The 17,639-nt window shown below is 35.6% G+C and overlaps 1 protein-coding gene across 1 annotated transcript; it reads left to right on the top strand.

The window, feature by feature from the left end:
* The first annotated feature begins 2,119 nt into the window (after positions 1-2,119).
* Positions 2,120-16,602, top strand: LOC120090304 (transducin family protein / WD-40 repeat family protein). The gene is made up of 22 exons (XM_039047879.2): positions 2,120-2,761; positions 3,579-3,633; positions 3,745-3,867; positions 5,658-5,754; positions 6,247-6,283; positions 6,379-6,484; positions 6,567-6,624; positions 7,511-7,608; positions 7,736-7,855; positions 9,908-9,950; positions 11,288-11,409; positions 11,484-11,611; positions 11,721-12,270; positions 12,424-12,516; positions 13,053-13,238; positions 13,314-13,527; positions 14,112-14,200; positions 14,315-14,479; positions 15,065-15,187; positions 15,287-15,569; positions 15,749-15,987; positions 16,069-16,602. The coding sequence occupies exons 1-22, from the start codon at positions 2,445-2,447 to the stop codon at positions 16,162-16,164; spliced, it is 3,342 nt and encodes a 1,113-aa protein (XP_038903807.1). The 5' UTR covers positions 2,120-2,444; the 3' UTR covers positions 16,165-16,602.
* The last annotated feature ends 1,037 nt before the right edge of the window (positions 16,603-17,639 follow it).

The following is a 17,639-nucleotide window of genomic DNA, read 5'->3' as shown; positions in this document are numbered from 1 at the left end:
ATCAGGAAGTTTTTGTTTATTGTGATTAATTTGATGAAAAAAAAAGACTTAGATACAATTGAATCTGCAACAAACATTTAAAATAAAAATTGATAATAAAAGATAATTTCGAATATAAATTAGAGAGAAAAATCAGTAAGTTTTTGTTTATTGTGATTAATTTGATAAGTAGTTAGATAAAAGGAAAATTATTTCAAATGGTAAAACGGTTGAAAATATTTACAAGATATAGCAAAATTTTAGAACTATCAACGATAGGCACTAAAAGAAGTCTATCAGTGTCTATCAACGTCTATCATTGATAGTTCTAAAATTTTGTTATGTTTTGTAAATAGCTTGGATCATTTTTCTATATTTGAAAACAACCCTAGATAAAATCTAATTTGATAGTAAAATATAAATTCAACTATATTTTGGGAGAGCAAAATCAGGAAGAGAGTTCGTTTATTTACAATTACACGGTATTCATAATTCCATTTTCATTTAAGCTTAAAAAATTACATTGTATTTATTAGGGGTGTACATGGGCCGTGTTGGAGGAATTTTGTGGACCAACCCAAAAATTTTGGTTGTTTTAAATGAACCCTGTCGGTTCATTTTTGAAGGGTCAACTCAACCCAACTCAAAATTTCTGGGTTAGGTCGGGTTGGGTCACCGATTTTGATTTTTTCTTTTAGACTAGGGACGAGGGTTTCACACTCATAGGTTTGTTCTTTTTAAAAAAAAAAAAATATATAAAGTGTTTACTGTTTAGGCGTAAAGGGGAAGTGACGATCGTGGAATGAATTGGGGAGGTGAATAAATGTTTAGGCAAGGGATGAGGAACGAGGACAAGGGTTTCCATTTCACACTCATAAGTTTTTTTTTTGTTTATATATATATATATATACATATTCGGGTTGGTTCGGGTTAATCCGACTCTAAAAGGGAGTAACCCGATATCCGACCCATAATTTATTTATTTTTTTAATACTTTTTAACCCAATCCAACCTAAAATAAAATCTAACCCAACCCAACCCTTACAGTTTGGGTTGCATAGTCCAGGTTGGTCGGGTTATCGGGCTTTTTTAAGCTCCCTAGTATTTATAACTCCATCAATCATAAAACCACAAAAGAAGCATAACTCGTTGTAGAAGCATAGCAAAAACAACAATATTGCAAAAGTGGATACTTATTTGTTTGTCAAAAGGACAAATTAATGGTATGATAATATAATAAGATAGTAATGAATAAAAGGTGATTAAAAAATACAAAAAAATGATAAAATTGAAATGAAATATATAGATGGTTAGATGCTAATATTTATAAAACATTAAGTAAAATCTTAATTAGGATAAAAAAAATTTAATTCTAATTGAAAGTAATAAAAATATATATATAAAATCCAAAGATATATAAATTAGAATCAAAATGGTGACAAACAAATTAAAAATGGATTAATTTCGAATATTTTTTATCAGTGGATAAATTAAATCAAAACATCTAATTTTAATATTAAACATAAATTCAATTCCAAAATAGGGCGAAAATTATGGAATGATGCTCATTTTCAGTCTTTAAATTTGATTATAATATAATTAATTCAAAAAAGTGGTTAATAGAATTTAAATTAATAATAAAATATGTATTGAACATTAAATAGGGAAAGTGGAGAACTAAGACATCAACAACTATGCTGTATACATAATCCGTCATTGTTTAGGATTCTACATTCACTATATTTGTAGTTTCATCTATAACAAAAGCTAAGAACTAGACAAGAATAAAAAGAGATTTAAAATTTCGTGGCCATGTATATGTCATGTGACTTACCGTAAATCTTATTATTTTTCGATTTTTCTATGTTTCAAAACCAAACTTTAAAATAAAAAACTACTCTACGGTCCAATTCCCTGAATTTCAATTTCATAATGGCCCACTAGTGAAAAAAAAAAGCCCGTATTCTCCGAGCAATGGACTTCATTGGGCCCAAAACTAATCCAAAATAGCCCAATGGGCTTCAACTAGACACACGTCGTTTTCTCATTGGACAAATGACAAAGCAGTCGTCTTTAGAAAACGTTGACTAACGTAAACCCTAGTGTTCCATTTCACAGAGAATCAAAGCTCCTGAAACCCGTTAATTAAACTCCCGGAAACGGCAAAAATAAAAGCTTCAAAATCCCAAAATTTTCATTTTTGTTTTGCGTAAAATTTTGGAGAGCGAGAGAGAGAGAGAATTGCGAGTCTCTCACTTTCACTTGCATTTCATAGATCAGATCGAAACAACAACCCTCAATTCTCATACACTCTCCAACAAAATTTTCTCTAAATTTCTCCAGATCCGCCGATCATTTCTTCTCCCTTTTCTATGGTTGTAATTGTATACGTAGATTGTTGAGACAATTCAGTTGGGTGTAGTGTTTGTTTTTGTTGTTTTTTTATTTCATAGTTTGGGTTTTCAATGGCGTGTATAAAAGGAGTGAATCGATCGGCGTCCGTTGCTATAGCACCGGACGCGCCGTACATGGCCGCCGGGACGATGGCGGGTGCTGTGGATCTGTCATTTAGCTCATCAGCCAATCTCGAGATCTTCAAGCTTGATTTCCAGTCGGATGATAAGGACCTTCCTGTAATTGGGGATTCTCCGAGCTCCGAGCGCTTCAACCGCCTCTCCTGGGGAAAGAATGGATCGGGTTCTGAACAATATTCTCTGGGCTTCATTGCCGGTGGACTCGTTGATGGGAACATTGATATTTGGAACCCTCTTGCGCTGATCCGGTAATTCGACTTGGTTTTGCATTTATATTGGATCAATATGTTCAAGAATTTGGATTGTATTTGTGCCGAAGTGGTTTCGGTTGCTGGTAAATTGGGAAAGTAGAGTTTATAAGTTCTTAGTTAACGGGTACTTATTATTCGGGGAGTTGGCTTCAAACCAAATTGTTGTAATTTAACTGCAGTAGGCTTAAGGAGTTTGGTTTTTTCTACCCCTTGTGACTGTTCTATGAAGAGTTAGTGGAAGCAATTTGAGCAGAAGTGTGTAGCGTGAGAATCGATTGATTACGAATGATCAAATTGACGCAATGATTAGTCTGTGTTGCTTTAAGTTTCTGAATTGGTTTAATGGTCTATTTATCCCTTGTGAATTTTTTTTTTTGTCTTTTTGACCCTGTGAAGGTGGATGGATGGGAATGTTTCCTTAATGTTCATTACATCAAAATATTGGTTCAAATATGAATCTGAACCCGGTCCAAAGTTGGTAATTGAGTTTCCTTTACATCTAGCCCATTTAAGTTATTTGATAGTTGTAGACAGGTCGAGAAGTTTGCTGATAAGTGCTTATAAAAGTTTCTTACGATTGACGGAAATCCCTGAATCTCATTTTGAGAATCATATCTAAGAGTTACGATTAAGCCCACCTTTTGAAAAATGAACAGTAACGTCTCCTTTCTAATCCCTCTGAATAGAATATATTTGCACTAGATTCAGTTTACTAGTTTAATTTTACATTTATGCTACAATAGTTTTCAGGGCGTTAGGTGTAGCTTTCTTTAATGCTTTATTGGCTTGACTCCTTTTCACCTTCTTTTTTCAGTCCTGAGGCAGGTGAAACTCCACTCGTTGGACATCTAACAAGGCATAAAGGGCCTGTAAGTTTTTGAAAATTTTGAAACGCTCACATGAGTTCATGGCGGCTATGATATTACTGTTGTATGTACCATATTTCTCACACCGATAGTTCTAATATTTTGTTCTTGCAGGTGCGTGGTTTAGAATTTAATACAATCACACCAAACTTGCTTGCATCCGGAGCTGATGACGGAGAAATCTGCATATGGGATTTAGCAAACCCATCACAACCTATTCATTTTCCACCTCTGAAGGTTTGACTGGGCTGGATTGTATAATTTTTATTACAGCATGCTTGCGATTGTCTAATATTCTTGTTAATGACAAATGGATGGGTACTCTTATGTATAGTTTTGGCTATTTTGGGGATAGTTTCTTGCACCCTTTTTTTGATGTAGTTTTTGCTGTGGAATGCAATCTATTATGTCTCTCTTTCTCTCTCATCACTTTTTTTTTTTCTTTTATAATGGGCTAGGAAAATTAAATTTGACATCGGCCTCTTGAGAGAGATTATGATATATATATATGTACCCACCATTATTATATTTCTCTGAGGAATCTATGGAAATCATCATTCTTTTCCTTTCTCTTGCTTTTTTGATTAGAGACAGAAATTGCATTCTGTTTGGAAATAATTAGAGAGATACAAACAAAAGCAACGAGATTAGTCATTTCCTTTCTACTTATCAAGCATGGGACATCATCATTACTTTCAAGCCACGGAACCAGTTAATTATAATTGTAATGCCCTAGAAGTTTCTTGAATAAATGCTGTAGGGTAGGGAAACAATACACCCAAACTTTGAGCGAGACCGACTTCCAATTTACTGGGTATATCCAAAATTTAGCCCTTACAAAATAAAATCCCGAATGAACTCCTTGATATATTTACAAGGAGAGTAACCACCTTGGCCTAGTGGTGGGTAGGGACCTATGCAAATACTAAGGGGCTTAGAGGAAATGGAGTGTAAGAAACCATGAACTTGTGGGAAATAAGAGGGAACATTTGAGAGGACCGATTGAGCAAGGGTTAGTCATAGCCTACCTGCTTTGGATGGAAATAGTAGGCTTCTTTCATTTGGTCAATTTAGCAAGTACTCGTCCAACCACTGTCTAATGTATTAGACAGAGGGTTCCCTCCCTCCCACAAACCTGGATGGAGAACACATGGGCGAACTGTTTCCTAAGCGACCTTGTTTTTTTATAATATTTGTTTTTCGTGTGATTGAAGGCAAGTCAATATACTTTTAGTTTGAAGTTGGAGGTTCTGTAAATAGTTCATCTTGACAAGAATTGTAGAGGTTGTTACACACCAAGAATTTCCCTTGTCACTCTTGATACTTTTTGAATCAAGAGGGCAATGCTTGATCAGTACTTCTCGAGGTTTATCCAAAGCCTCATTTTTGGATGCTTCAACGAATATGAAACTCCATTTCTGGGTTCTCAAAATGACTTTTCTATGCCATCTTTTAGCTTCTTGGATTATTTTGCTGGAGAGAAAATTGAAAATCTTTGTGATGGAGGAGAAAGGTTTCTTCTTTTAATGGGTTTTGTAGTTGTTTCTATTATGTTATAAAAAAAGGTTTTTTTTCTAGTTCTTGTTACCAAAAAAAAAAAAAAAAAAAAGAAAAAAAGAAAAAAAAACTCTGGAACTTGTACTCCCTCGATTAATTCCATTTGGAGGATGTTCTGTACTCTTTGATTGCCTCTTGGGGCAACCCTTGTGCAGTTCTTATGTATTTTCTTATTTTCAATATAAAAATTCCTTACAAAATAGTTAAAATTTGAAGGATTTAGTCCCCTTTAAAAGACAACAATTGCCTCAGGGCAGCGAAGTAGGACTATCTAATGGATCTAACTATCAGTTAGCTTAGTTTGATATTAACAGCTGCATCAGGTCTCTAGTCTTCATATTCTTGCATGCCAGGAAAAGCTTTACTTCATTATGCTATTTGCTACCATGCTCCGTTTTCTCTCTTTTGCGGACTTATTTTAACCATCAGATTAAATGGATATTTATTTGTTTATTCCATTTTTTTTGCAGGGTAGTGGCTCGGCAGCTCAGGGTGAAATTTCATTCTTATCGTGGAATAGTAAAGTTCAACATATATTAGCCTCCACGTCATATAATGGAGCAACAGGTAAGGAAAGAAATCCTTTTTCATTTTTTTGGGCTGTTATTATTGTAGGCACTTTTATTATTTATTTATTATTTTTTTCCCTAGATGAAAGTTTGGTTTCTTGACTGAAGAAAGCTTGTAACTATTATTATTTTGAATTTATTTATTTTTAATCAAGAAACATATCTATTTGTGAATGAGATTACAAAAAGGGTGAAAGGGAAGTCTCAACCGAGACTACAAAAAAGCTCTTTCAATGTTCACACATCGCAAACTAATTTCTCATTCAGAAATAAGAAATACAGATGGAAAAAAGAGCTTAATTACAAAGGGGCAGGGGAGGGGAGGGAAGGGTCTAGTGGTCTACAATAAGAGCAACTAAAAAAATATCATATTCTGAAAGAATAGTTCGCACTGTGCCCACTGCACGGCTCTGTGATATCATATTCTGAAAGAAAGAATCAAAACAATGGCTTTTCTCCCTAACATTTCGTTTATAACTCTTTGATTCAGTCGTTTGGGACCTGAAGAAGCAAAAACCAGTTATAAGGTAATTCTAAGTGAATTATTAAATTTTAACTTTTTTGGATAAAGTCCAAAATTTTTGCGTTGCATTTGATAAATTTACATTGCCTGTCAACTCAGTTTTTCAGATTCCACTAGAAGACGCTGCTCGGTGCTGCAGTGGAATCCTGATCTTGCAACTCAACTTGTTGTTGCTTCAGATGATGATAGTTCTCCTTCCCTCAGGGTGATGATTCCCAGACATTATACTCTCAATTATTGTAAAGATTTAATACCATTTTAAAGTTAACACATTCTCTTGCTTTCAGCTTTGGGATATGCGAAATATTATGACTCCGGTTAAAGAGTTTGTGGGCCACACTAGAGGTATGGTAATGAAGTTTAATTTTATGTTATACTTCTAGTTTCTGTCCTTGAATTGCTCTCACATTTACAGAATAATATATAAAAATGGTAAATGACCCTTGTTTAAGTAGATGTGATCTGGTAATCAGATCATGGATTTCTTGGTGTTATTGATCTTTTTTTGGAATTTGTATGATGCCATTGTACTTTGTCAGACCTCTGATTGTTGTCTTGTGTTTAAATTTTCTATTTTTTTTTTATTCCTGTTGTATGACTAAAAGATTGAGGGTTGCTGAGCTTTTACAGTCTGAGCTTGTATTATTATTGAAATTCATTGCCTAAAATAATGAGGGTTATAGACTTTTCAATACATTGTTCATGTTAAATGGAATTAAGGATGAATGCCTGCTTGTTTGTGTACCTGTCCACTAATAACATCGAAACTTGTTTGTCATAAAAGACCGAACGATAACCTGACTACCTGGGATAGGTTGGAAGTAAAGATTAGATGCTCCACATTTGCAAATGATAATATGCAACCTATTAGTTCTCTTCTCTTCATCTCATTTTACAGCCGATTGATGAAAGCATTTTCATCATGCATTAGACTGTTGGAGCCATGTCATTAATTATTTTTTCCTCCTTTTAAGCAACCAAGGTTTCAGAACTCTTCCATTTAAGTTTGTTAATTGCTGTACATATAACGATACTGGATAGATTAGTGAAGTAATTGTATGCTTTGCAACTAGCAGGTTAAGTTCTATTTAATTGTGATAAATTTGACTTGTAGTCCGTACATGTTACTCCATCTACTAATGATATATTGTATATCTTCTAGTTTGTATGAAGTTTAATTGTTTGTTTTTGCCAAAATGAAGCTTCTAAAAGAACTTTGCTTGTAAATCAGGTGTAATTGCAATGTCATGGTGCCCCACCGATACCTCCTACCTGCTGACATGTGCTAAAGACAACAGAACCATCTGCTGGGATACTATTTCTGGAGATGTAGGCTCTGTTGCAGTTCTTTGATATTCTACTTTTCATTATTCTGTACTCCATCATTCTTTATTACTAGGTGCTTGAACATATGCATTACTCAGGAAACTTCACTGATTTTTCTCTCCCAATGTAGATTGTGTGCGAATTGCCTGCTAGTACCAACTGGAACTTTGACGTACACTGGTATCCTAGGATTCCTGGTGTTATATCAGCGTCATCATTTGATGGGAAGATTGGCTTATATAATATCGAGGTACATTCCTTTAAAGCTTGTTACTCGCGAAAGTTTTTACTTTGTGCAGGTTTTCTTAGAATTCTGTCCTCAGAATTAATATGTTAAATTATGATGTCTGGGAGTGTTCAATGATTTTCTTCCCCCTCCCCAATATCTTATTTTATTATTATTATTATTATTATTCTTTTAAAGAAACTCTTTCATTGAAAGAAAGAAATATTCAAAGAAGATTGATTTAATATTAAATACTTTATGAAAAGTGAAGTAAATGTCACTAGCTGGACTATTAGGCTGAGATTGAGGTATACTATTCAGTATATCTTTGATGATTTTTGTGATGGGATTGCTGGATAAAAAGGTTTGATTGAGAGTCATAGTGCGAAAACTTGCTATGGGGTTTAGGAATGATAAAATTTTCAACTTTCTAGTCGGAAGTGAAATGGGATAGAAAATGTATAGGGAAGGAGGAAACATGATGTCCTTTCCCCACTACAGACATTAATTCCTATTCCAAAAAATAAGAGATAAAGGATTATGGAAGAACCAGCTAATGCAAGGTTCCAAGGATACGATAAAGGAGGCAACAAAAACACTCTGCAAGATGCAAGTAGTTCTTCAACCGCATCATTTTCTTTGAAACATGCGGTTATTCCTTTCCTTGGAATACATAAACATAAACGATTTCCTTTGTGTATGTAGAAATTCTATAATATTTTAGAATTTCCATGAACAACCAAACCAATTTTTTATTTTTATTTTTGATAAGAACCAATTTCATTGATGGTATGAAATTAGAAAAGAAAGGGGAAAGAGCCCCACTCCAAGGGAGTTGCAAAAAGCCTCTCCAATTAGCTAAAAGAGAAGATAAACTATAGAAATGAAAAAGGAGAGCATTTGCACGGAATTATAGTCATGAAATCTATAGCTTCAGAAAACGTATCAAAATTGAGTTCCTTCTTCCTTTTTTGAAAATACTTTGATTCCTTTCTTGTTAAGTGATCCAAAAGAATGCCCTAGTAAAACGCATCCACGAGAGCTTCTTTTCATTGTTGAAGGGATGGTACCACATGAGAAAGGCGAAGAGATGGATCTTGTGGGAGGACCATCGGCCAACCAAAATATTTGAGGATCCGGCCCCACTATTTCGATGCATACAGGCATGTAACAAAAGGTCGTCTTGTGATTCAGAATTGAAATGGAGCACCAGTGAGGGGAGATGCTCATATAAGGCATCCTACATTGAAGTTTGTCACGAGGATTAATTGCTTGATAGCTGACATCCCATAAAAAAAGGTTTCTCCTTTTTAGGTTCCAATATTTGGTCTGTTCATGGTCCTCCTACTCGTGCAAGAACTTTAGTTGTTGAGTTTGTGAGACATTGCAAATCAGTAAGTCATTTACAGGAACCACTCGTACAAGAAGCTTACAGCCAAATTCAAGGGGCCAAATACATCACTTTCAGGTTTTTGAATAAAATGTGAATACTTTTATGGGTTGAATCGAAAAACATTTACGGAAGAGATTCTTTAATTCTCTGGAAGATGTCAAATTTTTAGTTTTAAATTGTGTGGCCTGTTCCGTTGTGCAAGTTCTTATATATTGAGAAAGTTGACGTGCTGTTCAGAAGTCGGGCCACATGAAACTAAAGTTTGGCTTTTTGTAGTTCTGTTTGCATCATTGTTTCTTTTCTCCTTGTCTTTTAATAAATAAGCCAAACTTTTATGAAGAGGAATAAATGAAGAAAGTGAGGTCAAACAAAAAAACCACCGTGTAAAGCATCCTCTCTAAGCTAATAAAAGGGCATCATACTATCAATAAGATGTGTAAAACTTAGTCATGAGTGATTTGGTTGTGAGATATATTCTTTGAATGTTTTTTCAATATATGGAAGTGAACCTGCGAAGGCTATTAATGTGATCAACTGCTCTTCTGTGTGAAATGAAATCATCGTTACCCATATTTGGTGCCTCCATTTTTCATGAAAATTTGATGTATCAAGTTCTTTTTCATTTTCATAGTTTTTTGGCATAAAATCTGATCCTTTTATTCTACTTTCCCTTCTTTTTACAGAGTTGCAGTCGTTACGGTGTAGGAGAGAATGATTTTAGTGCAGGTAAGTTGGTTTTTGGTGCACATTTGTCCATCTGGTGGCTGTCTTATACTGTGAAATAACCTTAGTACATTTGATTTTCTTGTTCTTTTCTTCGCTGGTCTCCTTTGTTCCTTTGCACTCATAGGCTCACTGGCTCCTGTAATTTAATTGGTAATTTCTCACTATAATATAGTGAAACCCATTTATGCCTTGGCCTTTTCACTTGATTATCTGATCCCCATGTTTCTCTCTCTTATTGGAATTGGAAAAATACACAAACTGTTGTTGTTTAGCTAAGTAGTGGAGTTTTCATCTAAAATACTCTTTCCCCCTAGTTGTGAGGAAGTAGGGTCTTCCAAATTCTTATTTAAAACTTGAGGGTTGCCATCTAAAATAAGAATAGGTACTGAGATGGAAGGTTCCTCAAGTCTCAACTTCAGCTCCCTGGGAACTTAACATTTCAACACCTTGATTACAGAATTGATTCACCCAGGTGCCCTCATCCACCATAGGTTGGTGTCCGGACCATCATTTGTAGAATCGCTTTGGTCCCACCATCTCTATACAGGCTGGGAAAATCTGCTTCAGATAAGGATGAAGTCAGATATTAAACCAAGCAGTGATTGCCTTTGGTGTTTTGTGGAGTCGTGCTTTAATGTGGAAAACCTATCCTTTCTATCTTGCGGAGCTTGCAGATGGGAAGTGTTTTAATGGTGATAGGTTTTGTTCTCTTATGGCCTTTTGGAAAGTTATGGCTTGAAAAGAATCAAAGTATTAATGGTGATAAGGATTTGGACTGTGAAAGCATATGGTGCAGGATTATTTTGTGGCTTCTTGTTAGATATAAATTATAAAGGACTTTCAAGGCATTGGTGTGTTTGATCTTATGAAAGTTTTGCTCTTTAGATTGTCGGTCCCCTTTTCATATCTTGTACATTTTCTTCCTTCATTGGAGTTCATGTTCCTATTTCGAAAACCTTTCTATTAGTCGCCGATCCGAGTAAGGTATATATTACCATTCTAAAGGTCATTGGTTCGCTTTTCCACCCCATAATTGTTGAAGACAATAAACCTTTCTATTAGTCCATCCCTGTCTTTTGACAAACTTTTGTAATAATATTCTTGGATTGAACTAAACGAGGTTGTATATTACCAACTTCTTACACTAGAAAAAAAAAAAAGGAACCAAATGAGGTTTATCATTTACTCCAAGTATAATGGATGCATGAAAAAAAGAACATATATGTTTTACTCTCTCTCCCTCGCCGTCCCATTTTCTTTCTTTCTGTCCCTAATTTCCTCCTACATGATTGTTGGTTTTGTAATGTTTTCTTATATTCAATGTTTATTTTATGCAGTATCTTTGAGAGCACCAAAGTGGTATAAACGTCCAGTTGGTGCCTCTTTTGGCTTTGGAGGGAAGGTAGTATCATTTCAACCTAAGACTCCTGTTGCAGGTGCTTCAGCTGGTGCTTCAGAGGTATTTTTATTGGAGTGGTCAACTTGAAATCCATGAGGGCTATATTTCATTTTGACCCCTGTATTTATTTCCAGGTTTATGTGCATGATTTGGTAATGGAGCACAGTTTGGTTACTCGTTCATCTGAGTTTGAAGCTGCGATACAAAATGGTGAACGCTCCTCTCTCAGGGTTTTATGTGAACAGAAGTCTAAAGATTCTGAGTATGTCATCGACCTTAAAATTTGTCTCCATCCCTAATTCTTTTTTGCTTCCTTTCTTTTTTTTTAAATGGAGAAGGTGGTGGTTAACAGTTGTAATGTCTTTAATCAGTTTGGAGGATGATCGGGAAACATGGGGATTCCTGAAAGTCATGTTCGAAGATGATGGAACTGCAAGGACGAAGCTTCTCAGGCATCTTGGTTTTAGTGTATCGACTGAATCACAAGATTCTGAAGGAGAGATTTCCCAGGGTGTCGATGCTCTCCATCTGAATGATACAGCAGCAGATAATATTGGATATGGGGATGGTAGAGTAGCCACATTATTTCCATCTGACAATGGGGAGGATTTCTTTAACAATCTTCCCAGTCCAAAAGCTGACACACCTTTATCAATCTCTGGTGATAACCATGCTGCTGAGGAGACTGTTGCTGCTGAAGAACCACAAGTTGAGGATGGAGTGGAAGATAATGGAGATGCATCATTTGCTGATGGTGTGCAGCGGGCATTAGTTGTAGGTGATTATAAGGGGGCTGTTGGGTTGTGTGTATCTGCAAACAAAATGGCTGATGCCTTGGTTATTGCACATGTTGGTGGTGGGTCCTTGTGGGAGAATACACGAGATCAATATCTAAAAATGTCCCGTTCACCATACTTAAAGGTAGCTGAAACTTTATTCTCTTCTCATGAAGCAGTGAATATTAATTTTTTATTGCTCTACTATTTTGATAAGTTTTACAACAGTCAGAGGCATCTTTTAGCGTCTATGAGGATGAGGCTCCACAAACTAATCTGCTTATTTTTCTTCCATCAGATTGTTTCTGCAATGGTCAACAATGATCTATTGAGTCTTGTGAATACAAGGCCCCTGAAATTCTGGAAAGAAACCCTTGCCCTTCTCTGCAGTGTAAGTTTTATATTTAATTTGGAAAAGAATTCTTAGAAAGATGGTGATGTCAATATTTGTTTATTAGAATTTGGTGCAAAGGATTTTGATGCACTATATTTGTAAGAAGGGTTGCCAAGATGGTTACTGAAAATTGTGTTAGACTTGTACCCGCCGTGTTATCAGTTTCTTCCTTTTTGGCTTTAATTCTCAGACATGTCTGGTTTATGTTAAATGTGGTTATTTGACTATTTCCAGGAAATAAATTCCAATCATATTAGCAGATGCTAGAGAAATGTTTATAATTACACTTTCATGTTGCCGATGGTGTTAAAAAAGCTCCAGTTTTCATCTATGGACTGTACTGTCCAGGAAATTCTGGGAGCAGTTCACTAGATTATGTTGTTCATCAAGCATTTGAATCTTACTAAAAGTAAACGTGTCCTTTTAGTATTCATGCTGATTTTCGCGGATATCTGATTTCTCCATAAAATTAATCTTTCAAGGGAATTACTACTATGTTGCAACGTTAATGTTGTTGTTGTATCAATTAACAGTTTGCACAAAAAGATGAATGGACCATGCTCTGTGATACCCTTGCTTCAAAACTTATGGTTGCCGGTTATACACTTCCAGCAACTCTGTGCTATATATGTGCTGGAAATATTGATAAAACTGTTGAAATCTGGTCGAGGAGCTTGTCTACTGAGCGTGAAGGAAAATCTTATATTGATCTTCTTCAGGTAAGTGTTCTTTAAGAGACATCATTGAACTTATTATTGGACTATAAAGCTGAACAAGCCTTTTGCTTTGCTTAGGATTTGATGGAAAAGACTATTGTGCTTGCTTTGGCCACTGGACAAAAGAGATTTAGTGTAACTTTATGCAAGCTTGTTGAGAAATATGCTGAAATATTGGCAAGTCAAGGACAGCTAACAACGGCACTGGAGTATATTAAGTTATTGGGATCTGAAGAATTGACACCCGAACTTGTGATCTTGAGAGATCGGATTTCCCTCTCTACAGAGTCTGGTGAGTGCTCTGTCATTAAAACATTGGTCATGTGATCAATAGAATATCCTGATTTATTGACTCTACTTTCGTTTTATGCCTTGACCTTTGTTGGCTTCGCCTATGGTCATGTGCTTTTCATTTGAAAGCTCAAAACGTTTGATGATACTTGAGGGCACAAACTGTTAACTATTTAACCATAACTCTTTAGAAAAGTATAACTTCAGAGTACGATTACAAATATTGTCTTTGGTCCAATTTGATTCTCAAGTTTTTGGATTTTTGAGGTTGACCATGCCACATAAATGTTGGAAAAGATGAACTGGTGAAGTTATTTGTTTTACATTAAGTTCAATACTGATAAAGTACAAAAGATTCGGAAATATGCTTATAGTTCTAAATTTTAACATTTCTTTATCATTTACTAATTTTATCAAATAGCACCAAAGTTATAAGCTATAAATGCGAACTGCATGTTTTTCTTTTTGTGTGTATTCCTGAGGTAGTTTCCCCGCTACAAGAGTTTGTTGGGGTTAGGTTAAGGGAGGGAATTGTTTCGAGTTAGATGTTATTATCTAAGCATGTGCATTACTTTTGTGTCACAGATAAAAATGACAAGACATCAACTATTGAATACTCTCAGCAACCAAGTGAAAACGTATATGGTTCTGAAGCCACCAAACATTATTATCAGGTGTCTTATCTTCCTTTCCTTTATGCCATATGTTTTCTGGTTTTGGTTGCTTTGAACCTGTTGATCTATTGCCTTGCTTCAAGGAATTCTGCATTTAACTTGTCGATGACTTAGGAGTCTGCTTCAGCGCAATTCCATCAGAGTATGCCTACCACTACATACAATGATAGCTATTCCCAGACTGCGTATGGGGGAAGAGGGTACACTGCTCCTACACCATATCAGCCTGCACCACAGCCTAATTTATTTCTTCCATCACAGGCACCACAGGCTCCAGAGGTATTATTTGTTGATTATTCTTTAATCCTATACTTGGCTCCACTAGCCAACAAATCTATTAGGATTGAACAAGGACATAAAAATCCAAAGAATTTGGACATAATTAAAATTAGGGTTTTATGACACTAGAATTCATATATGAATAGCATTTTGATTAATCCAAAGCAATCTTAAAATGTAAATGAACTCAAAATATGAACGCTGAAACATTATTTTAAAAATGTAAAATACAATGAAACGAAACCACAACATTTTCCTTCTAAATATTATCTTCTGAAGTTTAAAAACAAGTAATGTAGGTCTCATGGTCAGTCCCAAAAAGTATAGGCGTTCCTTCTAAATATTATCATCCTGCATCAATCTAATATTGACCTGCCATATCTTTGGAAGAATGCCAGCGTTTAGACTGACATTTCTTCAAAGATCTTTGGGAGAGTTCTTTTGGAGTAAATGTCCATGTGATGTAAAGGATTGATTATGATTATCATGGCTTGCATTCTATATAAGATAATATTTTTTGATGCTGCTTGAAATTCTTTTAGGAATTGGGTTGGTCTAACAATAATAATTTGGTTTTGGTTTTAGACAAATTTCTCTGCACCTCCGGGTCAACCTGCTCCGAGGCCATTTGTTCCTGCAACACCTTCTGCTTTGAGAAATGTGGAAAAATATCAACAGCCTCCCACTTTGGGTTCTCAGTTGTACCCTGTTCGTAATCCTTCTATAATGAATGCATCAAATCATATCATTTAAGTGTAAGAGATACTTTTTAATGATATTCTGACATTTGTTTTTAAAATATTTCAGGGAATTGCAAATCCTACTTATCAGCCTATACAATCAGCCGCTTCAGTTGGCCCTGTCCCATCGCACATGGATTCGGTTCCTGGGCATAAAATGCCTCAGGTTGTGGCTCCCGCTCCTCCGTCTAGGGGATTCATGCCAGTTCCTAATCCAGGAGCCGTTCAGCTACCTGGAATGGGTTTGGTTCAGCCTCCCAGCCCTACACAATCTACTCCAGCACAGCCAGCTGTGATGCCTCCAGCCCCACCACCAACTGTGCAGACTGCTGATACTTCAAACGTACCTGGTAATTATTAGTTATATTCTGGTCAGTTTTTCTGAAATTCATGCTCATTACGATTCCATCTTAATTCATGATGATGTAATTCTGGATAGTGGATGTACATGTCTTTTGCACCTTATACAACTTACATACTATGCACATATGTTTATTTTTAGATACAATAACTGGTTAATATTCTGCAGCTCATCAAAAACCTGTGGTAGCAACGTTGACAAGACTTTTCAATGAGACCTCAGAAGCATTGGGTGGTGCTCGGGCAAATCCGGGTAAGAAGCGGGAAATTGAAGACAACTCAAGGAAGATGGGTGCATTGTTCAGCAAACTGAACGGCGGGGATATATCTAAAAATGCTGCTGATAAGCTTGTGCAGCTCTGCCAAGCTCTGGATACTGGCGATTATGGTCGTGCACTACAGATCCAGGTATTTGTTTAATGAAGTTCTTACTTTCTTGTTTTGTTCTACAATCCAAAATGAGATGCATTCATTTACTGCTGCTTATAGGTGCTTCTTACGACGAGCGAATGGGACGAGTGCAGCTTCTGGCTGGCTACCCTGAAACGAATGATCAAGACGAGGCAGAACATGAGGTTGAGCTAGTGCGACGCATGATAGTCATTCCTGGCTTCTTTCTTTTGGAAATTCTTTTCCCACCTTATAGCTACCTTTCTTGTGCCACCAATCCATATACACACACAAACATGAGAATGGCGTCCCTTGGTTTCAGCTGCCGGATTTTGCCGCCAATGTTCTCCTCTATGATCTTGTCTGGTTTCTATTGAAAGAGTTAGCAAATGATAGCTCGAGGATAACAGTAGACTTTTGCTGATTGTTCTTATTTCGTAGTTTAGAATTGAGGAGAAAGTCCCATTTTTAATTTTATTCTATTTTTCTTCGTTTTATAAATACAGCCTGAGTCGGGTTTCATCACAGCCATTTGTTAGCTTTGCATAAGGTCCTTCCTTGTTAGAGTGTCTTTTCATTGTACCTTCCATTTGGCATATCCTAATTTTGTTGAAAGCTAGTTGAATTTCACAATTTCCTGCCTCTTATGATTTTCTAGAATGATTTGTTTATGCTGTCACTGAAGGAAACAGCCTAATATAAGTTGGTGGCCTTGTCTCTGAACTCTGAAGTGGGTGAATTCATTGGGTACAATTTGGTTTGGATAGTGAAGGCCTTCATCTTTTCTTTGTTTATATGGGGGCACATTTGTAACTTCCTAAAATGAAAACTACAATCAAAGGTGGGGAAACAACTTAGTTTAAAACTCTTATAGTACTTAGGATCCTCTATTCATCCACATAAACTTGAATGACAACATTACACATATGATTGATATTTTCCATCTCAAAATAATCTCTATGTGAGCATCTTAATAGAACCATATGAAGAAATGGAAGTGAATTGCCATTATATTCTTTCCAAGGTAGTCTCTTCTCTCCAAATTTTAAATCTCAGATCAAGAGATATATTCTAAACTAGTTGATTTATGTTCGGATAGACAATTTCTCTTGTTGTAATAAATATAATGTAACTTATAAGTTTATCACCTCTTTGTTATTTTGTCTCTATCTCGTAGCTCTAATATAACTTGCTTATAAAATGTTCCTCTCTCTCTCTCTCTCTCTCTCTCTCATGATTACAAGTCTTCTTTCTCATGAATAACATCAGAGAGATTGATAGACACTGGCAATGGTGTATGGTGAGCGGTTGAGATATTTTCAATGTGATTAGAAAAACAAACCAATTGATAAATATTTTGTTTGGTGGATGCTGCCTGAAGTTTTCTTCTAAAAAATTAAAGCTCTGTATGGTCTATCCATGGAACATTTTCCTACTTTGGTGTAGTTGTCTTTTCAGATATTTTGGGGATTTGGGATGAAATATTTCATGGCACATAAGCCTGAATGGATTTGTTTAACCAAGGCTTGAAAGGTGAATTCATATGTAAGAATTTGCTAATCTTGTTACAAACTTAAGGTTATAGATATTGTACCAACTTTTATATTTTACAAACTCATAAATCGAATGCATTGTGTGTGTAAGATTAATATTTGTTTTGTTTTGTTTTG

The sequence above is a fragment of the Benincasa hispida genome, chromosome 11, assembly GCF_027475165.1.
Source record: "Benincasa hispida cultivar pf3 chromosome 11, pf3_genome.v1.1, whole genome shotgun sequence".
NCBI classification, from domain to species: domain Eukaryota; kingdom Viridiplantae; phylum Streptophyta; class Magnoliopsida; order Cucurbitales; family Cucurbitaceae; genus Benincasa; species Benincasa hispida.
This window is presented reverse-complemented; position numbering and strand designations above follow the sequence as displayed.